A 26319-nucleotide genomic window follows, 5' to 3' on the forward strand; every position below is an offset into this window, starting at 1 on the left:
TTTTTTTTTTTTTAACAAATATTGATTGGACATGCACTGCGTGCCAGGCTTCGGGCTTGGTGCCTCAGGGTTCTCACGGGGGAGGCTGGAAGTGGAAACAAGCACATGTGTAACTGTTGTGTAGACAGTCTAATTGGTAGAAAATCAGCAAACAAAGAAGCAGACAAATTAGAAAATGAACGTAAGGTGATGTGCTAAAGAGAGGGTAGCCATTATGTCAGTGTCTTTCACATAAGGTAGCACTCCCTGAGACCGAATGGCAGAAGGAAGTCCGTCCTGCCTAGCCCAGCTTGGACTTGTGGAGAAGCAGGTTGATAAAAAGACCAAATATTGTACCTTGTGAAGAAGTTGCCCCCTGACTTGAGAGAGAGCTGTTGCATTTCAGGTGCTGAATGTTCTTATAAAAAGCTGAATATTTCAAGCATCTATTTCAATACATTTGAATGCTGAGAGCTTTTCTTTCCAGAAGCTCATTTCATTTTCAACACACACTTCTGTTTACCTTTATGTAGTTTCTAAAAATTGAAAAACAGAATTGGAGTATTTTTGTGGTTTTTTTTAAACGGTGAAAAAAATTAATTAGGGGTCAGGGCAGTGGCTTACGCCTGTAATCCCAGCACTTTGGGAGGCCGAGGCAGGTGGATCATTTGAGGCCAGGAGTTTGAGACCAGTCTGGCCAACATGGTGAAACCCCATCTCTACTAAAAATACAACAATTAGCCAGGTTTGGTGGTGCATGCCTGTAATCCCAGTTACTTGAGAGGCTGAGGCATGAGAATGACTTGTACCCGGGAAGTGCAGGCTGCAGTGAACCGAGATCATGTCATTGCGCTCCAGCTTATGCAACAGAGCGAGACAACAACAACAACAACAACAACAAAAATGAATTATGAATTAGAATAACAACAACAAGACAACAAAAATGAATTATGAATTAGAATAAGACTAGATTTTGAGCTGTGAGATTTTATAGCTTGTGTTGTCATTTTATGACCATGCCTCAGTGTTTTGAAATTTAAGGAAACAAGGTCTTTGAAGCAAGTTTAAATATTTTAGATTGAGTACTTTATTAATAAAAGGCAATTGTTCCACTTCAGGTGTCTATTCTTGATCACATCGGAGTTGTTGTTACTTACTTTGGGTTATCAGCTATTTCATGCTATGGGTTTGGTGGCAGTCTGCACACAGCAAATACAGAAATAACATTTCTAAGTTACATGTGAGCCAACTTGGGAAATAAATGTTCCCATGCTATTAGTTTTCATCATTTTGCAAAAGTGCTTTTCTGGGCAGTTGTATCTTTTTGAAAAACACAGTGTCACACAGCTTTTCCCCCACTGCACACTCACTGGGCTGTCTCTTAGCTCAGGCCCAGTTGTAGCCATGTGGCTTCTGTAGCTTATCACCCGCCTTGTTTCCTGACATTGGCAATGGGAAGTTGAAAAAGAAAATGATTGCCTTAGAAACATGGGAAAGAAACTCCAAAGAATGCGTTGAAGCCTAGAACTTGGGAAAACCCTTAGCATGCTTAGGTATTTTCAGCAAAAATTCTGAAGCCTTATACCATGGAGTTTGTTTCAGCAACTGCTTTTCTCTGCTGTTTGCGTACTCGTTATTACCCCTTTACCTCTCCTCTGCCTAACACACACCCAGACATCTGAGAGTCATTCTCCCCCAGAATTAGTTTTACACAGGTGCAGTATTCCCCATTGCCCGTATTTCAATAATAATGTCTGATAAACTAATGTATGTAGTATTAAGGCTTCTGAGGATACATAATTTTATCCAACAGCTTAAACTCTGATACCACTTTTCTGCTTTATTGGCTTTTTGGCTCTTTGTTCTCATTTTGTGACTTGGCGGATTCAGATAATTTTCGTTTGTAATTTTGAGTTATGGTGCTTATCTGCAATAGTGTTTGATTCTGTCGTTCTTTTGAACAATTCTCATAGTTGAAGCTTTAGATGCTTTGGAAAGCAGCCTCTTTGGTATCCTTGCCTTTCTTTTCTGCTTCAGCAGTAGCTTGGGTAAAAGGATTAAATTGGGCGGATGTGCTGTGGGATCTTGGTAACATTTTAGAAGCAGGACATGTTCACTTTCCCTTTTCCAATTATTGTTTCCTCTTCTAATTATTGTTCCATGGAGGAGAACCTGAGACAGGAACAATTTAGCATACTTGATTTTCAAATCAAATCTCACTGTCTGGAAGTTCTTCTCATGCTTTAACTGGAGGTGAGGTTTGGTTTCTGCTTCATTACCTGACATACAAGAAGCAGCCTTAAAGGATAATATGGTCATAAATAATGAAGTCTGGTCATAAGGGCATTTGGCATTTCTTGTCTGTTTTCTGTGAACAGTCATTTGGCTCATGCAGGGTTCCCACAGAAAGTGACAGAAGGTTAGAGAGCAGGTATGTCTGCTGTAAAGGCCACTCAGGAGGGTGCATACCCCCTAGTGGGAAGGACATGCCCTCTAGAGAAAGAGGTCCCTGGGCTGGAGTGCCAAACATGTCACAGACCAAATGTAGGATCTCTCTAAGCCTTACCTGTCTCCTCACTTTTAACATGAAGGCCACAGCAGCTTCTTTGTAGGTTGTGACCCACTGACTTATGACTGTTCATACCCAGGCACACGCACATGGTGAATACATGTTTGTACCTATTACTTAAGTGCTAAGGGTAAGAGAAATGCTGTATTATTCTCTGTATGCTAATATGACTAGGAATGGATAACCTGGACTTTTTTTGTTCCGCGTAATAGCAGTAGTCGGGTTTCCCACATATCTCTTTCTAGTTCTCAGCCTCTGCCTTTTTCTATGATTTTTCTCATGGAGGTCTCTCCCACTTCTTTTGATTCTACCATATCCAATAATTCTCAGGTCTGTATTTTGGCTTGAACTATTTTATGTTTCAATCACATATTACTAGCTCTCTTTTGGACATTTTCACATTAGGTGTCTTGCCCCACCTCAATCCCAACCTCTTTAAAAGTGAACATTTCACCCCATCCCACCAAATGCAAATCTCAACCTTTTGAAGTTCTTCTCATATTTTAACTAGAATTCAGATTCTTTGATTAATTACCTGATATACAAGTGTCTCGAAGTCATGTGTTCATAGATAACTTAGTTTGGTTCTGCTTTCTGAATTCTTGCTTTCTGTTAATGATACCACTCTGTATAGGCGGTCCCCCTTAGGACTGCAGAGTTGCCTTTGATGCCTTACCCTTTCTCAGGTTGTGTTATCAGTTACCAGATCCAGCTGATTCCTCCTCCTTCAGTCGAGCATGTGTCTGTTTCTCTATCGCCACCTCTGCCGACCTGGTCATGCTGTGCAGCTTCCTGCCTCATCTCTTCAAACCTGTTTCTCTTTCCTTTAGTGCATCTTGTTACCTGCCCAGGCTGCCAAAATGCAGTTTTGATTGTGTATTTTGATTCGTGCATTTGATTTGTGCATTTTGATAGTGCATTGTGAAAATGCACAGTTCTCCATCTCTCCCTCCTCCCTCCCTCTTTTCTCTCTCTCTCTGTCTCTCTCTCTCTCTCTCCTTCTTTCGTTTGTTCATTTGTTTGTTCTTCTTGACAGTCTCGCTCTGTCACCAAGCCTGGAGTGCAATGGTGCAATCTCGGCTCACTGCAAGCGATTCTCTCACCTCAGCCTCCTGAGTAGCTGGGATTACAGGTGTGCACCACCACACCTGGCTGATTTTTGTATTTTTAGTAGAGATGGGGTTTCACCATATTGGCCAGGCTGATCTTGAACTCCTAGCTTCAAGCAATCTGCCCGTCTTGGCTTCCCAAAGTGTTGGGATTACGGCGTGAGCCATCGCACTCAGCTGATTGTGTTTTCTTTCCCTCTGTGGATCCTTCTATGATTCTCCATTTCCCAGAATGTACAGTCTAACATCCTTAACTTTGCATTTAGTTCCCTTCCCTGAGCTCCAAGCTGTAGTCATATTTGCTTACTCAGGGTATCCAACTTACTTTGCACTTTCATCCCCACTCTGCTTTTGTTTGCACCAGTTTATCCTCACTTGGGCATCATCCAGGAACCAAGAGAAGGTCAGTGAGCCCAGGTTGTAGTGGGCGAGGGGAGAGTGGCAGGGCTGAAGTTAGAGAGGGGCAGGATCTGCATAGTCAGGCCCTTGTACATTGTATTGCAGTTTCTTCTTCCTCCCAAGAGCAAGAGATGGGGCTTTAAGCAGCTGCGGTAAGTGATCTGAGGGAGGGTGTTGAATGATCACTCTGATGGCTGAGTAGAGAGTGAATTAGAGAACAAGAGTGGAAGCAGGGGGACCAGTTAAAGCTGATGACAGTGGGTTGGGCCAGGTCCATTGGTGTATGGACTAAAGTGCTGGCCGAGAAGATGGAGGGAAATGGACAAATATGACATTATATTTTGAAGTCAGGACAGATAGGACTTCGATAGGATATGGAAGGGAAAGGGAATGGAAGCATCAGGGATAACTTCTGGGCCTGTCGTTTTAGTAGTGGGGAGACAGAGAGAGAGAGCAGCCTCCCGGGGAGTGGATTTGAGCAGGACCTACTTGCAGCATCACCTTACGTGTAGGAAGCCCTTCAAATGTGAGCTTGTAGCATTTTCATATATGTATGCTGCACCCTGTGACTAAATTATAAGTTCCCTGAAGGCTGAAGGCCATGCTTTAAACTACATTTTCCAACAGCAGTAACGTAGTGCCCTGGCCTTGAAAATGGTGAATCAATATTTAATTGATGGATAGAAACTGTTCCACTCTTTTTTTGGTATCATCTGTAAGTCCTAATTATTTGAAGTGAGCAATGAAAGGAATTGGGGAAATTTTCATTGTCATAGGTCGTAAATAAGTAATGAGGCTTTTCTATTTCCCTTTGCATTTGGAATTATTGAAACTGAGTAAGACATGGGACCATCTGTGCTGTGTCTCCAGGCCAGCTCCCCACTTCCCGGTGCCTCCTCTCTCCACAGATGTGCACTGGGAACTACACCTTTGTTCCTTATATGATAACGCCACATAACAAGGTCTACTGCTGTGACAGCAGCTTCATGAAGGGGTTGACAGAGCTCATGCAACCGAACTTCGAGCTGCTTCTTGGACCCATCTGCTTACCTCTTGTGGATCGTTTTATTCAACTTTTGAAGGTGGCACAAGCAAGTTCTAGGTAAAGTTTAATAATGCCATTTGTTGATGATAATGAAGTGTTATTCTACTTCTTTATTTGTGCATGATATCAGGTGCTCTTGAGATATTAGTATACATCTAAGAACCAGGGGGAAAATGTTTATTATCCTCCAAGTAGATAAAATAGATGCCACATAATACATTTTATTCACAGAACAACAACAGGACAAGTTGAAATCAGCAAAAAATTAAAAAGTCTACTAACTGCTTTATAGTGATGGTAGAACTAAAAATATATACAAAGCAAGTACAGAAACATTACCAGGATAAATGTCCAAGGACTTTTAGTGTAAGGGCAAGAACATTTTAACTTTAATTAACTCTTAACTCTAATTGTTCTTTCAGTGAAGAACAATTATTTATGTTAATAAATGATAGGCTGAGTCAGAAAGTTAAGGTTGTATTATGTTCAAATCATACATCATGGCTGGTGCAGTGGCTCACGCCTGTAATCCCAGCATTTTGGGAGGCCGAGGTAGGCAGATCACTTGAAATCAGGAGTTCGAGACCAGCCTGGCCAACATGCCAAAACCCTGTCTCTACCAAAAATACAAAAATTAACCTGGCATGGTGATACACACCTGTAATCCCAGCTACTCATGAGGCTGAGGCAAGATAATTGCTGGAACCCAGGAGATGGAGGTTGCAGTGAGCCAGGATCATGCCAGTATACTCTGGCCTGGGCAACAGAGTGAGTCTCTGTCTCACAAACAAAGACAAAAAACAAACAAACAAAAAATCATAGGTACATCTAATTTATTTAGAACAATTTATACTGGAAACAGTAAAATGGAAAACAAAGTTTTGGCATTTTAAGTGGTTTTTTGCAGGAAAATTTATTAATATGGAGTACCTTTACCTTTAATTCTTTCTGAAGGCAGAGTATTAAAAGAAATACATTGGCTGCTAAATTTCTTAATAATGCCAGATATGTAAGATATTTACTAAAGGCATCTGAATGAATTGAAAGCTACAAATGCTTTATAGCTATTGCTGCAAATATCATTCATTTCTTTATTAAAATTATTGCTTTCAATTGAAATCATTTCTAATGTCAAACTCTTTGAAATGTGTATGTTTTTACCAGCCAGTATTTCCGGGAATCTATACTCAATGATATCAGGAAAGCTCGTAATTTATACACTGGTAAAGAATTGGCAGCTGAGTTGGCAAGAATTCGGCAGCGAGTAGATAATATCGAAGTCTTGACAGCAGATATTGTCATAAATCTGTTACTTTCCTACAGAGATATCCAGGTGAGAAGATGTTTAAAGTGAAATCTTTGTCATGTAGCATGTTGGAGGGATAAGGGAGTATTAACCTCAAATTTCAGTTTGCTGGTAAGCAGTTCATGTTACTACACGTAATTTTTTATTGACTCTCTTAAGCTTTCCATCCTATAATTTTATGATGGATGAAAAAGACTCATGTGAGTTAACCATCAGTGATTGTGAAAGACTTGTGTAAAGGCCTGACTTTTTCCTCCAAAAGAACAAAAAGAAAAATCTGCTGGCACAGCGAACCTGTGGACACAGTCTATTCTACTGTTCGCCTCAGGCACACCTGTCAGTGAAAGCTTTGTTTTGGCAAATAGCAGACATTTTTAGAGCTTTCTGGACATACTTTTTATCCCTTGAAATTGTATTGCTTGAAATTGATAGTGCTGAATCTAACTTGCCCGAAGGAAAAAAATATGTAATTGATTACTTATAGAAATAACTTTAAAAAATATGTAATGTAAAACACACTAACAGGCTATATCATTTTTATTGACATGTCTTAAAATTTTAAAAATAGGGTAAGTAGAATAAAATCCTCTCCAAGTTAGGGATTTGCTCTTAGGTTTTAATAGTAAAATTTAAGTGACATCTGGTTCCTTTTTTCCATTCCTAGCCTTTCAGGTCTGTGTAAAGGCTTCATGTGGTTGAGACAGACTCATATCCATGGAGGGCTGTGGCACATAGGATCCTGTGGCTGGAGTGCTTACTCATGTGACATGGAACTGTGTTGCTACTTGTAACAGAAGTTCAACAAATTGCCTCATGTCCTTGACATTTTTATTTCCCTGAAATTGCTAGAACACTGCATACCAGGAATCTGGCTCTATGGAGAAATAAACCACCCATATTTAGACAGCAGAGCATTATCATGCTTGGTGTTTTTGTTTCTTTTGCTTTTTTAGTTTTTGTTCAACATGGTAACTATGTTTCTAATGTTTATATATATATATGATCTAAACCTTTTAGAAGGAAAACAAAAACTATTTATTCTAGGTTCTTCAAAGTGTTCTCTGGATTCTAATGTCTTTTTAATGCGTTTCTTGAATTGAGATACCTGGTTGTCAAAAGACATGTTATGGTCAGAATTTTCTCCTAATGGTTTAATTCTGTGCTATTCTCATCTTGTTTGAAAGGACTATGATTCTATTGTGAAGCTGGTGGAGACTTTAGAAAAACTGCCAACCTTTGATTTGGCCTCCCATCACCATGTGAAGTTTCATTATGCATTTGCACTGAATAGGTAAGAAGAAAAAGTTCCCTTCCAGAATGCGTTAACATATTATTGTGTAACCTGCATTTCTTTACAGGGAATGTGTTTACTGCAGCATTGCCGGAAGTCCCTATTAAAATGTAATATTAGCATATCTGCTTCAACCCTGTGAAATATAGGAAGCACACATTCTTATTTTTTTCTGATTTATTTTTCAGTAAAAAAAGTCTCACACTGTTGATATATTTAAATTCTTACAGTTTTCTGCTCTGTCAAAGTTTGTATTTGCTATTCATATTTTTTAGAATTGTAAAAGTTACATGAATATGATGTTATGTTTAAGCAAATACACTCATCACCAGATGGTCATTCACACAAAAGTTTTCACTAGAATAAGGATGGTTATGTCTAGGTGAACATAGTGTTAGATATTTAGTACAAAGGATAAAAAGGAATTTCATGGACAGAAGATTTAGAGTAGTAATTGAGAACAGAAATGATACATTTTTTATAATAGCTTTATTGAAATATATTTCATAGGCTGGGCATGGTGGCTCACACCTGCAATCCTAGCACTTTGAGAGGCCAAGGTGGTCTGATTGCCTGAGCTCAGGAGTTCGAGACCAGCCTGGGTAACACGGTGAAACCCCGTCTCTACTAAAATACAAAAAAATTAGCCAGGCGTGGCGGCGTGTGCCTGTAGTTCCGGCTACTCAGGAGGCTGAGGCAGGAGAATCGCTTGAACCTGAGAGGCAGAAGTTGCAGTGAGCCAAGATCATGCCACTGCCTTCCAGCCTGGGCAACAGAGCAAGACTCTGTCTCCAAACAAACAAAAAAGAAATGCATTTCATTAAAGCAATAAATTTTAAAACATTTTCATCACTCCAAAAGGAAACCCTGTACCCATTAGCAGCCCCCCTTCCATTTCCCTCCCAAATCCCCAACTCTAGGCAACCACGAATCTACTTCCAGTCTTTACAGATTTGCCTATTCTGGACATTTCGTATCAGTGGAATCGTACAGTATGTGATCCCTTGTGACTGACCTCTTTCACTTAGCATAATATTTTCAAGGTCCAAGAAATGATAACTCTATGTAGTTTTTATCTGGTTTTGTGAACTGTCTACACATACTGTTTTAAAACATGCTACATAAAGCAACTTCCTTAGATAATCAGTTAGTCACATGTAGAAATCAAGCAGTTGTTGGGTTTGATTTGATTTTTGGTATCGTCTGTGAATGAGTTTGCTAAGTTTTGGAGCAAAAGCCATTGAAACCTAAGGTCAGGGTTTTGTCCCTACTTGGATTAACTTACTCTGCCCTATTCAAAACCACAGACTACAGCTCTAATCTCATTTCACCAACTCGAACCTGCATATAGGCTGCAGGGAAATCGGAAGGATTGTGGATGAGTAAGTACAAATCCATCACCGTTATCAACACAGAAACTCAAAAGAAATCCTTGTTAGACCCAGTAGACATACAATAGCATAAATCAAAAAATTAGGCCTAGGACAGAGGTTTACAGAGGACTCTCAAAATCTAATTGTTTCTATCCTGGCAAATTTCTCTAATGTGAATCAACATGTTAAATAGAGCTTTTTAAAAAGAATTGACCTGTATTGCTTCTGTAATGTATATTGAAACAACAATGTTTTCTACCTTAGGAGAAATCTCCCTGGAGACAGAGCAAAAGCTCTTGATATTATGATTCCCATGGTGCAAAGTGAAGGACAAGTTGCTTCAGATATGTATTGCCTAGTTGGTCGAATCTACAAAGATATGTTTTTGGACTCTAATTTCACAGACACGGAAAGCAGAGACCATGGAGCTTCTTGGTAAGTATATAGTATATAAATGAGCTACTTACTTGGTAAATCCATAGCATAAAAAAGTATTTGCAAATGAGAGTGTTAAACTGTTATTATAGTCTATAAGATTGTGTATTATGAACTAAACCTTAGATTTTATTTTATTTTATTTTTGAGATGGAGTCTTGTTCTGTTGCCCAGGCTGGAGTGCAATGGCGTGATCTCAGCTCACTGCAACCTCTGCCTCCCAAGTTCAAGCAATTCGCCTGCCTAAGCTTCTCGAGTAACTGGGATTACAGGTGCCCGCCACCATGCCTGGCTAATTTTTGTATTTTTATTAGAGACAGGTTTTACCCTGTTGGCCAGGCTGGCCTTGAATTCCTGACTTCCGGTGACCCACCTGCCTCTGCCTCCTGGGATTACAGGTGTGAGCCACCATCCCTGGCCAATCTTAGAGTTTATAACTTTAGTAAATAATTTGATAAAATTCATGTAACATGGTAGAGTAAATTAGGATAAATTAGATGAAAAGATAATTTAGGAAATATAATTTTAAAAAGATTTTAAATAATTAATGTAAATAATAAAATATAATTTTGTAGAAAAATTTATATAAAGACATTTTAAAAGACCTGAATGAAAGGAAAAATATACCGACTTTCTAGATGAGAAGGGTTGATATTTTAAAGATTTGAATTCCCCCTAGCAGAGGTTTTCATGTGATTTGAAAAACCAATTCCAAAATTTATTTGGAAGAATAAAGGACTGAGAATAGGCAAAGCAATTCTGGAAAAGGACAAGGTGGAAGGACTTGCTCCACCAGTTAACAAGACTCATTATAAAGCTGTAATGATTAAGATATTGCAGTGTGGCTATAGGCGTAGACAAACAAAGCACTGGAATAGAAGAGACAGCCTGGAATAGACTGAGATATACTTGAGTCCAGATTTATGACAGAATCAGCTTCATGAGCTGTAAAGGAAAGGATGGACTCTGTAGTAATGGTACTGGGAAAATTTCTTTATTTGCTTGGAAAAATAAAATAAAGTTTTATCCCCATTTTAAGCCATGCACAAAAAATGAAATCTAAGTGAATTAAAGACCAAAATATGAGAAAATATTTTAGAAAAATATTTTTAGAATAAAATGTACAAATTATATATGACTTTTGGATAAGCAAAGATTTCTTTCTTTTTTTTGAGACAAAGTCTTGCTCCATCACTCAGGCTGTAGTGTAGTGGTGCAGTCTCGGTCCACTGCCACCTTCGCCTCCTGGGCTCAAGTGATCTTGCCACCTCAGCCTCCTGAGTAGCTGGGACCACAGGTGTGTGCCACCACTCCTGGCTAATTTTTTGTATTTTTGGTAGAGAGAGAGTTTCACCATGTTGCCCTGGCTGGGGCAAAGATTTCTTAAACAAGGCTTAAAAACGCCATGTACCATAAGAGATAAGATTGGGAAAATGGTCTGCATGAAAATTGGCTTCTGCTTATCAAAGTAATAGCTTTTGGAAACAGCAGAGTAGATTCTATTGTGCTGATCTTCCTGTTGATAACAATTATAAATGTTGGAAAAAGTTGGAAAGCACTGAAGAGTGACTAAAAGTGGCCAGAAACTGGAGAGGTTTTCATCCTTGGCTGACGGGCACCACATAGGATAAACTCCACATTTGAATGGCTTTTCCCTTGGGGAATTCCCTGGTCTGCAGGGAGCAGGACAGATAGAACTCTAGCAGGAAATCACAGTCTTATTGGCCTGAGAGTGAGTTTGAGGTTGCCAGAGGACCTGGACATTCAGTGGGATAAGGCTTTGTGTGAACAAGGTGAACCACCAATAATTTATTTACCTTTTATTTAAAAACTAAATACTCTTGGCTGGGCACGGTGGCTCACACCTGTAATCCCAGCACTTTGGGAGGCCGAGGTGGGCAGATCACGAGGTCAGGAGATTGAGACCATCCTGGCTAACACGGTGAAACCCCGTCTCTACTAAAAATACAAAAAATTAACCGGGCGTGGTGGCGGATGCCTGTAGTCCCACCTACTCGGGAGACTGAGGCAGGAGAATGGTGTGAACCCGGGAGGTGGAGGTTGCAGTGAGCCGAGATCGTGCCACTGCACTCCAACCTGGGCGACAGAGTGAGACACTGTCTCAAAACAAACAAACAAAAAGACTAAATACTCTTAAGAGGAGGATAACAAATCCAAACTCTCTATAGCGTATGATCCAAAATGTTTAGTACACCATAAAAATCACTAAGGAACCTGGGTGTAGCGGCATGTGTCCATTGTTCCCGCTACTCAAGAGGCTGAGGTGGGAAGATGGCTTGAGCCCAGGAGTTCAAGACCTGCCTGGACAATATAATAAGACCTTGTCTTATTTAAAAAACAAAAACAAATAAAAAAGAAAAAGAAAAACCCCAACTACTAAAGAGATGAAGAAATAGGAAAGTGTGATTCATAATTAAGAAAAAAATTAGTCATAGAAATAAACCCATAGATAAAACAGAGTTTAGAATTACCAGACAAGGACATAAAAATAACAATGATAAATATATCAAAGAATCTACTTGAAAAGATGAATAAAATGGGTGAAAATATGGGGAATTATAGGAGATATTTGGAAACTGGAAATAACCAAATGGGAGTTCTAGAACTGAAAAGTGCAATATCTGAAGTTGAAATGTCATCAAATCAGATTAACAGCAGGTAGGACACAATACAATAAAAGAGCAATAAACTTGGAAACAGGTTATCAGAAATCATTAAATTTGAAGCAGAGGAAAGAAAAAGATTAAGTCATTAATAGTTTCAATGACCTGTGGCATTTAGTGGTGTAAATACTTTTTTTTTTTTTTTTTTTGGAGACAGAGTCTTGCTCTGTCGCCCAGGCTGGAGTTCAGGGGCGCAATCTCAGCTCACTGCAACCTCTGCCTCCTGGGTTCAAGTGATTCTCGTGCCTCAGCCTCCCAAGTAGCTGGGACTACAGGCATGCCCCACCATGCCCAGCTACTTTTTGTATTTTTAGTAGAGTCGGGGTTTCCCCAGGTTGGCCAGGCCGGTGTCAAACTCCTGACCTCAGGTGATCCACCTGCCTTGGCCTCCTGAAGTGCTGGGATTACAGGTGTGAGCCACCGCACCCAGCCTTGAGTGGTCTAAATACTTTTAACTGGAGTCCCAGAAGGAGAGGAGAGATATACTATTGCAGGGATAATATTTGAAGAATTAATGGTCAAATATTATCCAAATCTGTTCAAACAAACAAACAAATAGAAAACAGCTCACAGATCTAGGAAGCTCAGCAAAACCCAAGAAGCATAAATATCAAAGAAAATTATCTCTTGGCACATCATAGTAAAATTGGTGAAAAACAGAAATACAAAAAAATGTCATAAATGCAGCCTAAGAAAGAAGATACATCAGGGGAAAGAGTGAGTGCTGACTTCTTATCAGAAGGAAGCCAAAAGATAATGGAATAACATTAAAGTGCTGAAAGAAAGAAACCCAATCAACCAAGAACTCTATATCCAGTGATAATGTCTTTAAAATATGGGAGTGAAGTAAAGACAATTCTAGATAAGTCAAAACTGAGATAATTTGTTGCCAGCAGAACTTCACTACAAGAAATGTTAAAGTCTTTAGGCTGAGGGGAAATGAAACCAAATGGATCTGTAGGAAAATGCATATAGCAGTAGAAATGATAAATATATGAATAAATATAAAAGATACCATCAACAAAGAAATCACAGACAGGGAACAATGCATGTAACCAATATAGTATATGTATTCAGTATATATAAATAACTCCTCAAAATATCTCTAAGAAAAAGAGATTTAAAAAATGCATAGGATATGAACAGATTATTCACAAAAATGGAATCACAAATGGCCAATAAACGCATTTTTGAAACATATAAAAAGATTATTTTTATACCACTTTTCTCTATTCAGATTAACCAAAATTTATAAATCTGACAATATCAGTTGTTAGCCAGGATGTTAGAGACATGTGAGTCCTAATGCCTGCTGGTTGTGCTATAAATTTCTATACGCACTTAAGAGATTTTGGCATTGTTGAGGAAAGTTGAGAACTTGCCTCCCCTAGATCCAGCAGATTTATATACCTTACAGTAAATCTCAGATGTTTCTCTACATAAAAGTTTCAACATTAAAAAAAACTTTTAAAAAAGTTGAGCAAAGTAAGCAAGTGGCAGAAGGATACAGAGTACAGTATAATTTATAGAATGTTTAAAAACAGTCATAGAGATTTAGTATAAGTATAGATGCACGGATGGGCATCATAACCTCCAAATTCAGTATAATGGTTACCAGTGGGGAGGAAGAAGTAGAAAGAGATCCTGGAGTGATTCACATGCAATTTCAAGTATATTAAAAATATTTTATTTCTTAAGCTGAGTAGGAAGTATATTGGGGCGTTGCTTATATTATTCTTTTGTACTTAGTATTCCTACCACATTCCCAAAATAGTCCTTGATTTAAAAAAAAAATTAAAGGAGGCCAACTTAGTTTAGGAGTTCCTGTATGGTAGCCATAATTTTTTTTAAGTTTTGAAACAGAAATCTTAGCTTTTAGAAATCTTAGATCATTTTCACAGTTTAGAGGGACTGTCTTAGTTATTTTATGTGCTGCCAAAACAGAATACAAGAGACTGGGTAATTTACAATGAATACGTATATACTTCTCGTAGTCCTGGAGGCTGGAAAGTCCAATATCAAGGGGCCAGCATCTGGCAAGGGCCTTCTTGTTACATCAGCTCATGGCAGACGGGGAAGGAGACAGCGGGCAAATGGGGTTGAACACATTCTTTTAAAAGGAGCCCACTCCTTCTATACGGAACTGACTTTTGATATAACAGCATTAATCTTTTCATGGGGTCAGAGCCCACGTGGCCTTTCACCTTTCATTAGACTTCATCTCCTAACACTGTTGCACTGGGGATTAAGCTTCCAATACTTGTTTTTGGGGAGAAACATTCAAACCATAGCAACAACTGAAAGTAGGGTAATGGGAAGAAGGAGAAACACTTGGGGATGGTAATTTCCTAGATCCTTTAGGGAAGCTTTGGACTTTTACATTTGTACTATAAATTTTTATTACACTGCTAAGAATTTTACAGTTTATTTTAACCAAATTTATTTTTAAAATTTTTATTTTTTAGAAACAGTGCCTTGCTCTGTTGTCTAGGCTGGAGTACAGTAACACAGTCATAACTCAATGCAGTCTCAAACTCCTGGCCTCAAACAGTCCTCCTGCCTCAATCTCCTGAGTAGCTGGGACTACAGGTGTACGCTACAACACTTGGCTAATTTTTAAATATTTTGCAGAGATGCGGTCTTGCTATTTTGGCCAGGTTAGTCTTGAACTCCTGACCTCAAGTGATCCTCCTGCCTCAGCCTCCCAGAATGGTGGGATTATAGGCATGAGCCACTGTACTTGGCCTTAACCAAGTTTTTGTTGTTGTTTTCTGCTGTTAAAAAAGAGGAGTGTAATTTTGCAGGCTTTTTATTACCCTGATGTTTACACTTTAGGAAAATTCTTAGTTGTAGGAAATTTAGAGTTGGATGTTTGAGAAACATTATGCCCAGCATAAAATGCTTTGGTATGTGACAATGAAATGCATAGGTAGTCCAAAAAGGCCTGGTTTTCAAGGTTAATGAATTAAGATAGGAAATATCTCCTATGAAGTCAGAGTGCATTGTGTACCAGGATAAAATAGAAGTGTCTTTCCATTTGAAAACAAAATAATCTAGAAGACTGAAAGCTTTCAAGGTCGCATAAAGTTCAGTTAAGGAGCGGAGTTTTTTCTGGTTTTGTTTTTGTTTCAATTTTCTGTACTTACAAATTCTGGCTCTTTTATTTTAATAATTCCCATTTAGCCTAGGAACATTAACTGCCTTTCAAAAGAGCGTTGTGTTCAAGGTCTTCAGGTCAAATTGAAGATGTCAGGATTTTTATGATTTCATTTTAAGCTATCCATTTATTTTCTAGTAAGAACAGAAAATGCTGTTAGAGCTCAAAGATTTCTAGACTTCTTTCTTTCTTTCTTTCTTTTAATTATACTTTAAGTTCTGGGATGCATGTCCAGAATGTGCAGGTTTGTTACATAGGTGTATATATATGCCATGGTGGTTTGCTGCACCCATCCACCCAACATCTACATTAGGTATTTCTCCTAATGCTACGCCTCCCCTAGCCCCCACCCCTGACAGGCCCCATTACGTGATGTTCCCCTCCCTGTGTCCATGTGTTCTTATCGTTCAACATCCACTTATGAGTGAGAACATGCGGTGTTTGCTTTTCTGTTCCTGTGTTAGTTTGCTGAGAATGATGGTTTCCAGCTTCATCCATGTCCCTGCAAAGGACATGAACTCACCCTTTTTTATGGCTACATACTATTCCATGGTGTATATGTGCCACATTTTCTTTATCCAGTCTATCATTGATGGGCATTTGCGTTGGGTCCAAGTCTTTGCTACCAAGTCTTTGCTATTGTTAACAGTGCTGCAATAAACACGTGTGTGCATGAGTCTTTATAGTAGAATGATTTATAATCCTTTGGGTATATACTGAGTAATGGGATTGCTGGGTCAAATGATATTTCTGGTTCTAGATCCTTGAGGAATCAAAGCACTGTCTTCCACAATGGTTGAACTAATTTACACTCCCACTGACAGTGTAAAAACGTTATTTCTCCACACCTTCTCCAGCATCTGTTGTTTCTTGACTTTTTAATGATTGCCATTCTAACTGGCGTGTGATGGTATCTCATTTTGGTTTTGATTTGCATTTCTCTAATTACCGGTGATAATGAGCTTTTTTTTCATATGTTTGTTGGCCACATAAATGTCTTCTTTTGAAAAGTGTCTGTTCATATCCTTCACCCACTTTTTGATGGGGTTGTTTTTTTTCTTGTAAATTTAAGTTCCTTGTAGATTCTGGATATTAGCCCTTTGTCATATGGGTAGATAGCAAAAATTTTCTCCCATTTTGTAGGTTGCCTGTTCACTCTGATGATTGTTTCTTTTGCTGTGCGGAAGCTCTTTAGTTTAATTAGATCCCATTGGTCGATTTTGGCTTTTGTTGTCATTGCTTTTGGTGGTTTAGTCATGAAGTCTTTGCCCATACTATATCCTGCATGGTATTGCCTAGGTTTTCTTCTAGGGTTTTTATGGTTTTAGGTCTTACATGTAAGTCTTTAATCCATCCTGAGTTAATTTTTGTATAAGGTGTAAGGAGGGGGTCCAGTTTCAGCTTTCTGCATATGGCTAGCCAGTTTACCCAACATCATTTATTAAGTAGGCAATTCTTTCCCCATTGCTTGTTTTTGTCAGGTTTCTCAAAGATCAGATGGTTGTAGATGTGTGGTGGTATTTCTGAGGCCTCTGTTCTGTTCCATTGATCTATATATCTGTTTTGGTACCAGTACCATGCTGTTTTGGTTACTGTTGTAGCCTTGTAGTATAGTTTGAAGTCAGGTAGCGTGATGCCTCCAGCTTTGTTCTTTTTGCTTAAGATTGTCTTGGATATATGGGCTCTTTTTTGGTTCCATATGAAGTTTAAAGTAGTTTTTTCTAATTCTATGAAGAATGTCAGTGGTAGCTTGATGGGGATAGCATTGAATCTATAAATTACTTTGGGCAGTATGGCCATTTTCATGATGTGGATCCTTCCTATCCATGAGCATGGAATGTTTTTCCATTTGTTTGTGTCCTCTGATTTCCTTGAGCAGTGGTTTGTAGTTCTCCTTGAGGAGGTCCTTCACATCCCTGGTAAATTGTATTCCTAGGTATTTTATTCTCTTTGTGGCAATTGTGAATAGGAGTTGACTCATGATTTGGCTCTCTGTTTGTTATTGGTGTATAGGAATGCTTGTGATTTTTGCACATTGATTTTGTATCCTGAGACTTTGCTGAAGTTGCTTATCAGTTTAAGGAGATTTTGGGCTGAGATGATGGGGTTTTCTAAATATACAATCATGTCATCTGCAAACAGAGACCATTTGACTTCCTGTCTTCCTATCTGGATAACCTTTATTTCTTTCTCTTGCCTGATTGCCCTAGCCATAACTTTCAATACTATGTTGAACAGGAGTGGTGAGAGAGGGAATCCTTGTCTTGTGCCGGTTTTCAAAGGGAATGCTTCTAGCTTTTGCCCATTCAGTATGATATTGCTTGTAGGTTTGTCATAAATAGCTCTTATTATTTTGAGATACATTCTATCAATACCTAGTTTATGAGCTCAAAGTCTTCTAATGGGACAGTCTTCAGGAGTTGATCTTGCACATGACACTTAACTGATTTATTTAGTAATGTAAGAATGCCACTTTTACTGTAGTGGACCCATCCATAATCTGCCATTATTGTCATTATATCCATTTGTCCTATTTAACACTAAAAGAGATCCCCCACTCCCCAATCTTAAAATAGATGTCTTTTCATGTTCTTGCTTATAAAGCTATTTTGATATTTCTTAGTGTTTTGTCCAGCTTCCACTGTAGTGCAGACATACTCTTATTTGTGTTGGCATTGTCCCCGACCTCCCTTTCTGTTAGAGCTGAGAAGGAAAACTGCCCTGTCAAGGTGCTAACAGAGAGCAGGGCTGCTGAGGTTGTTGGGCATCTGGCCAGATGTACCCAGGATTATCCCCCTCATTAGTCATGCATCCCAAAGGGATGTTTCCACTGACCTTTTTTTTTTTTTTTTCTTTTGAGTCATAATCCTCTGGGTTTTCATTTCTTAAATGCTGGTGCTGGGATAAGGAGTGAGGTGTTAGGGCAGGTAGTCAGTGCCTCGGGCTTCTTTCCATGGACTGAGTCATTTTCTGTTGACTTGAATAAACAGTAAGCCACTGACCATGGAAAGTTTAAGGATAAGAGCGCCAACTCAATGGAAAGAGAATCCAAGCAGTTGTGATTACAATGGCTCATCGAACTTTTTCTGCAATTCTCCTTTTTAATAATATTAATAAATGTTCCTGACCCACAGTAGAGGGAGGCATATTATCTGATCCAAGTACTAAATGGCAGCATTTTAGTGCTACAGAGAGCCTCTGATGTGATCTATTTTCTGATAGCTTTAGTTGTGGGTTCAGAATGTGAAACAGAAAATAGGGGAAAAATGATTTAGATTATTATTATTATTTTAGAACAGGCTCTTGCTCTGTCTTCCAGGCTCAAGTGCAGTGGTGCAATCTTGGCTCACCACAGCCTTGAGCTCCTGGGTTCAAGCAATCCTCCTGTCTCAGCCTACTGAGTAGCTGGGACTACAGGTGCATGCCACCATGCCCAGCTAATTTTTGTATTTTTTGCAGAGACAAGGTTTTCCCATGTTGCCCAGGCTGATCCTGAACTCCTGGATTCCACTGATCCACCTGCCTTGCCTCCCAAAGTGCTGGGATTACAGGCGTGAGCCACCGCGCCTGGCTGGTTTAGATTTTTCTAAGTGTGCTGAATTACAGTATATTGTTGGAACAAAGTGATTGTTGACTCTTATGTGAGACAGAGAGTGAATGGTTTGAATGAATACATCCTAATTTAACCGTTAAAAAAAAAATGGTTCTCTAACATTTGATGTTTTGCCTTGTCATTTCCTTAGTTATTTTTGTTCATCTAAGCTCTTGAGAATGGCTGAAATAATGCAGTTTGTATTTAAAAGGTTGTGACATTTTTCTCATAGCTTTTCAATATAAAGATTTAAATTAGTTAAAGGCAGCAGTGGTGCCCATCACATGCTAGTTAGAGGATGACTTGGGCTGCAGGAGAAGGAGCAAGATGACAGCAGAGAGGGTGAGAAGCTGGGAGGAGAGCCAGCTTTCAAAGGGTGAGAATTTGTGACTAAAGAGCTGAGACTTACATCCTAAAAAACAGTCACCAAGTTTCTGAAGTGGCAAACTTAACCCCTGGAGATGATCCAAGGAAGTGTTAGGGACAAATCACCATGCCTTAGAGGACCGCGGAAGTTCTCATTGCCAGATTATCTCCACATTTTCTTTTTTAAGCCAATCTAAAAATAAACCACAAATGGTTATGCTGAATTCCTATGCAGTATGACTTATTTAGAAAATTTTGTTATATGCAGTATTTGCTCAGATAGATAGAAATATTAATAATAATTGAGCCCTTAACCCTTACAGTTCACACAAAGTTCTATGCATGTTACTAATGAGGGAGGCTTACAGGAACCTTGTGAAGTAGGCAAGGCTGACATTTTTCTTCCTGTTAAAAAAAAAAAAAAAATTGAGATAGGGTCTCACTCTTTCGCCCAGCACAGATCACAGCTTGCTGCAGCCCTGAACTCCTGGGCTCAGGTGATCCTCCCACCTCAGCCTCTCAAGTAGCTGAGACCACAGGCGTATGCTGCCATGCCTGGCTACTTTTTTATTTTTTTGTAGAGATGGGATCTCGCTATGTGGCCCAGGCTAGTCTCGAATTCCTGGAGCAAAATGATACTAATGCCCCAGCTTCCCAAAGTGCTGGGATTACAGATGGGAGCCACCACACCTGGCCACTTCACATATTGCAACTGACGAAATTGAAAGTCAAAGAATTCCAGTGAATTTCATGTTGCTCTGTGATTAATAAAATTTCAAATCTTACTTTTTCAGATCCAGTGTTGTTTTTACTGTATCCTAGGCCCTCCTTCCTGAAGTTTCCAGGCATAGACATTTCCAGAAATGTCTAGATTTCAGTTTTGTTGAAGAAGTATGAACTAAGGGGAGACTCACAAGGGATCAATGTTGATACAATACTTGGAAACAGTGTGATCTTGGGCAAATTACCCTTAGAATATTCTATTTTCTTACTTAAAAAAAAATTAACACTTGCTTAGATGAATTAGAATGCTCTTGGCATATTGCAAGTAGCAGAACACCTTACCTTACTCCAATGGGTTTAATCATAAGAAAGTGTATCTCCTAAAACATGAAGTTCAGAAGTAGGACTGGCTTAAGTGCAGGTTGAACCAGCAACTGAAAGACATCAGTCAGGTCCTTTTTCTTGCTATGGCCATGGGTGGCTCTGACCTTGGGCTGCCCTACTCAGGGTTGCAAGATGGCTATGGCCATTCCAGGATCAATCCAGATTAGCTGCACCAGTGTTGAGGGGAAATGAGACAATCTTTTCCTGTATCATTCTCTTAGGACTGAGAAAACATGCTTGTAAAAACCCATTCCAGACTTTCTTTATGCCTTCATGCTTCTAGTATTTCATCAGCCCCAAACTACACAAATCACTAGCAAAGAGGATGGGGTTATTACAATCGGTTTAGACTAATCTCTTTGGGATGAGTGCTTTGTTGTGAGGACTGAATAAAACAACATATGTTAAAGTCCTGAAATTTAGTAAGCCTTTAGTGTTATATCCTTGGTGTATAATACATCCTTAGTGAATAATTTTGTATTTTTTCTGCCCCCCCATTTTGTATTTCTTTACATATTTGATATATTTATCCATGTTCAAAATGAACATTGACTATATTAAATTTCCCTTGTTATAAAATATTTCTAAAAGTCATTTTTTTTCTTTCTGGATATAGCTAAACATTTTAGCTAATGAGGGAAAATGTGTAGAATCTGTAATTTTTACCCAGGCCCTGTCTGAATTTCATATATCAGGGCTATTGTGGCACCATGTAGGATAGGTAGTGCTTGCCTGAAATCACATTTGGTTTTGGAGAAAATGGTGTTCTTGTTCTTAAGGGAAGATATGAAGTCATTTTGAGAACTTCGAAAGGAAATTAGGTGTTTGTACTGTATTAGCATAATCATGTCTTTCTTGTTATAATGCCAAAAAAGATCCATAACTAGGAAATTAAAAGCATTAGGTCTGCTTTTAGCATTAGTATGTTCATTTTTCCATAGTAACTTGGGGAAGAACAGCGAGCCTGGCCTTATCAACTAATTTTCTTTTACGTCAGTGACAGTGCTATTCAAACAGTAATGTGTGCCTAATAAAGATTTAGTTTTTACATTATTAATGGGGTTGGCTCTACTTTGGAAGAGTTATATAACAAACTAATCAACAGACAAATAAAGAGCAATGTCGATTTTCCATTTGCCAGATTAGCCTTGTTTCCTTTGTCTTGGCTTCAAGTTGTTTCTCAGTGTTCTCTTCATTTTTACCACCCTCCTCCCCCCTCTCTCCCCACCTCCAGAGTTTTATCTCACCATAGTTGCATTAACATCATTTTTGCTTAGTCCTTTATTGTGTCTGTTATATGAGTCCCCAAATTTTGGTTGATTTTTATTTTTAGAACACAAGGCCTGAAGAGTTCTTAGTAACTCAGCATGACACCAGCTCATTGGTGACCAGATGTACAGGGTTCCTAAGGGATCACTAGTTCCAGAATGACCTAGGAACTTGGGTAAAACACACAGCGTGTCCATAGTTGCTTTGTAAACAAGTGCCCTGGAACATTGGTCTGAAGCTTTGACCTTGATTTAAAGCACATTCAGCAGACGATGGATTGGATGAAGCTGTGTTATGGCATGACCAAGTTGAGGTCTAAGAATTATATATACATATATAAAATATATATATATATATATATTTATTTATTTATTTATTTATTTATTCTGAGATGGAGTCTCGCTCTGTCACCCAGGCTGGAGTGCAGTGGCGCGATCTCGGCTCACTGCAAGCTCCGCCTCCCGGGTTCATGCCATTCTCCTGCCTCAGCCTCTCAAGTGACTGGGACTACAGGCACCTGTGACCACACCCGGCTAATTTTTTTTTTTTTGTATTTTTAGTAGAGATGGGGTTTCACTATGTTAGCCAGGATGGCCTCAATCTCCTGACCTCGTGATCTGCCCACCTCGGACTCCCAAAGTGCTGGGATTACAGGCCTGTTTTTTTTTTTTTTTTTTGAGACAAGAACTCACTCTGTCACCCAGGCTGGAGTGCAGTGTTGTGACTGTGGCTCACTGCAGCCTCAGCCTCCTGGGTTCAAACTATCCTTCTGCCTCAGCCTCTGAAGTATCCATGACTACCCATGTGCACCACCACCCAGCTGATTTTTCAAATTTTTTCTAGAGATGGGTGTCTCACTATGTTGCCCAGGCCTGATCTCAAACTCCTGGGCTCAACTGATCCTTCCTCAGCCTTCCAAAGTGCTGGGATTACAGGCATGAGCCACTGTACACGGCCAGAATGAGTATTTACTATGTCTCTGTAGAGGTTTCCTAATTGACTAACAAAGAAGGAGCACCCAAGGAGAGAAACTAAGGCTTGCTTTATGTAATTCAGTTATCAGAGGAATGAGGGAGAGAACTAGATATTTGTCAAGCATTATACTGAAAAGGAAGGAGAATATGGAAGAATAGGAGTGATTTCATTTAGTGAACCAAAGCGATTGTTTGCAAATCTGGCTGAGAACATCAGAATTACTTAGAGAATTTTTCAGCAATGTGAAATTCTTTGCCCCTGGAGATTCTGCTTTAGTGGATCCATCTTACAGCATAGATTAATCATAATTGGTTAATGTAACTATTCCCCTTGCATGAAATATTTAGATTTTCTCCATATTTGTTGTCACTCCCTTCCTCCTAAATCTTTACTGTTCTTCATAGCCTCAAAGATTGAATCTAAACCCCCAACCCCACTTCCCCTTCAGAGCTCTTGCAAGTGTATCTCTTCCCATCTTTCCAACCTTCTCAGAATATGGGTTTGCATTTCTTTTTAAATAATTGGGGCAGTTATTGCAAGAATAAGTGTACACGCATCATAAACATATGAAAACTGTTCACCCTTAAGAGTAATCAAATTAGAGCAAGTTAGAATCCTGAGCTATTCTTTCTTGTTGCAATCAATTGGCAAAGATGAGAATAATTTATTTTGGCATGGGTGCGCTGTAAAAGTCACCCTCCTACACCGCTCTTGAGAATGTGAATTGGTAAAGACCTTTCTGGAAAGCAGTTTGGCATTGTGCATCAAGAGCTTTGAAATCATTCATGTTCTATGATCCAGTTCTGTCACTGGGAAACTATCCTAAAGAAATGGTAGACATAGAAACAAAGATCTGCAATGGTGTTCATGACACTGAACTTCACAAAAAGTTGGAAGAAATCTAAATATCCAAAAATAGAGAAGTTGTTAAGCAAAGAATCACATTTACAAAGGATGGAGTATCATTCATTCAAAATTTGGTGGCAAAATATATATAACATAAAATTTACCATTTTAACCATTTTAAGTGTACAGTTTAGTGGCATTAAGTACATTCATATTGTTATGCAACTATCATCACCATCCATCCACAGAAAATTTTTTTATCTTGCACAGCTGAAACTCTGTATCTGTTAGACAACAACTTCACATTCTCTCCTTCCCCTGACCCTAGGCACCATCATTTTCTGTCTTTCTATAAATCTCTCTGAATTTGACTACTGTAAGTACCTCACGTAAGTGGTGTCATATTTGGTTTGGGTTTTGTGTGTGTGTGTGGCTGTCTTATTTTGCTAAGTGTAAGGCCCTCAAATCTTCCTCCGTGTTGTAGCATGTGTCTGAATTTCCTTCCTTTGTAAGGTTGAATAATAACTGTGTTGTGTGTTTATACCACATTTTGTTTATCCATTCATCTCTTGATGGACATTTAAATTGTTGCCAACTTTTTTGGCTATTGTAAATGATGCTACTTTAAACATTGGTGTATAAATATCTCTTTAAGGTTCTACTTTCAATTATTTTAAGTATATGCCCAGAAGAAAATTGTGGTTTTGAAAAATGTTTAATAGTAACATGCATCATGATATTTCATCAGTTAAACAGCAGATCATAAAAATAGTGTGATTCTCTTTTCTTGGGAAAAAAATATGTGCGTGGTAAAAGGACTGGAAAAACACAGTTAGAACTTGGGGTTCTTTTATTTTGTTCCCGAGTTTTCTATTATAAGAAGATATGTACACAAATAAGTAGTTTGAATTGGAGGGTTATACCCCCACCAGCAGATCACAACAGCAGGGTGATTCAGCATTAGTTTCTTCACATGCTGTCCTGCTTTGTTTCTGAGTTATTTTATGAGTGTTAATTTCAGAAATATCCCTAGAGATAAAAAACACCATGAAATTCTAATTTAATTACCTTTGTGTCTCATAGAAAGAATCACAGCTGTTATATCACAACAATGAAAAATAGCAAGAACTTGACTTGAGCTCAGTGTCTTCTTTGTTGGAAAGTAGATATTCCAGCTAGAAATAATCAGTTCAAAAATATTTTCTTTATTTTTGATTTCTGTTGAACATATCAGTGCAGATGTGAAAAGTGAAAAGTCTTTTTTGTGAAGACTTCACTCACTCTATAATCAAGGACTTAACTGCTTTTAAGCTAGTTTGCAATCAGGTGAAAAATACGGTACTAATCATAAGGCAATTCTTGAACAGAAACCTATTGCTTTGAAAGCTTGAAAGAAAAGTTTTCAACTTTTAAATGAAATAATGAATTAAATAATGCAAATTATTTGCCCCCTTTTTGCTGGGTGCGGTGGCTCATGCCTGTAATCCCAGCACTTTGGGAGGCCGAGGTGTGTGGATCACCTGAGGTCAGGAGTTCGAGACCAGTCTGACCAACATGGTGAACCCCCATCTCTACTAAAAATACAAAAATTACCTGGGTGTGGTGGCGCATGCCTGTAGTCACAGCTACTCGGGAGGCTGAGGTAGGAGAATCACTTGAACCTGGGAGGCGGCGGTTACAGTGAGCCAAGATTGCACCATTGCACTCTAGCCTGGGTGACAGAGTGAGACTTCATCTCAAAAAAAAAAAAATTATTTGCCCCTTTCAACAAATATTTAGTGCTAAAATTAAAAAAAAAAAATCAACAGGAGTGGAAATAACTTTGTATGGTTACTCAAAGATAGGCACTAAATTTCTCTTAAGATGTAAATGTGTAGTTCCCTAAGATTTATTTCCTTTATAAAGTCTTATCTAATTCAGCTTCATCCTTTTATTTATCTATCTTTATAGATAGTTTTGCACTTTTAATCATTGTTTATAGGTTTCTTTATGTATAGACTTACATATTGTTCATATTTACGTATCCTCTTGCTAAACTGTAACATTCTCAACAATATAAAACTCTTGTTTGGTGTGTTTTTATGGGTGCATTTCAGCAGTATTGCCTTGTAAGTCTTTTTGAAGTATTAGTCTTTTGTTTTATGAGACTGATCAAATAGATTGTGAAAAACACCATTCTTTTTAGAATATGTCAGTATCTGTTTCTGTTGTATATAGAATACAAGCCTTATCCTTAATATAAAAGCAATTCTCTCATTTATTTCTCATTTTTATTTTTCCTGTTTCATTCAACTCCCTTTTATTAAAAACAAAAACAAAAAATTCCCAGAAAACAATGAAAAGGAACTACAAAAATTGTTAGTATAAACCAAAGGGTAGGCAGAGCCATACAAAGAAAAGGGCCTAGGCTTTGGAATCCAGCAGAACTGGGTAGAGTTCCTGCTTGACCACTTCCTCACTGCATAACTTTATATTCCTGTGCTTCAATTTTCTTGTTGACAAGGAATTCCCCCTACTTTAAAGAGTTGTCAGAATTAGAAGTATTATGCCTGAAATGTCTCATTCAGTGCCTTGTACCTAGTAGGTGCTCAGTAATCAGAGGCAGCTACTATTGATTCTTTTACCATTTGATGTTAATCACAGCTTTCTTTGATAGAGACTATAATCTATGCTGTTGTATTATTGTTAGAAATACACTGTCCTCATTTGTAGGAAGATTAAATATTCCCACCCATGACACCAGACTTGGTTGTGTGTCTTGATTGATGTGTATTCTGAGCAGAAGCTTTGAGAGCAATTTTGTGATTGTACCACATG

General features: G+C 38.6%; 1 protein-coding gene across 6 annotated transcripts in view; it reads left to right on the top strand.

The window, feature by feature from the left end:
- MAP3K5 (mitogen-activated protein kinase kinase kinase 5) overlaps positions 1-26319 on the top strand; it is a 244162-nt gene that overhangs the window by 94737 nt on the left and 123106 nt on the right. For all 6 annotated transcript variants that reach the window (XR_002521757.2, XM_003898125.5, XM_031667401.1 and 3 more), the window contains 4 exons: positions 4965-5158; positions 6266-6434; positions 7592-7698; positions 9336-9506. Coding sequence is in view for 5 of the 6 variants with exons in the window: in XM_003898125.5 (XP_003898174.1) it covers positions 4965-5158; positions 6266-6434; positions 7592-7698; positions 9336-9506 (641 nt within the window). In the remaining variant the exon portion in view is untranslated. The remainder of the gene's footprint in view (positions 1-4964; positions 5159-6265; positions 6435-7591; positions 7699-9335; positions 9507-26319) is intronic.

The sequence above is a fragment of the Papio anubis genome, chromosome 6 (assembly GCF_008728515.1).
Source record: "Papio anubis isolate 15944 chromosome 6, Panubis1.0, whole genome shotgun sequence".
In the NCBI taxonomy this organism is placed as follows: domain Eukaryota; kingdom Metazoa; phylum Chordata; class Mammalia; order Primates; family Cercopithecidae; genus Papio; species Papio anubis.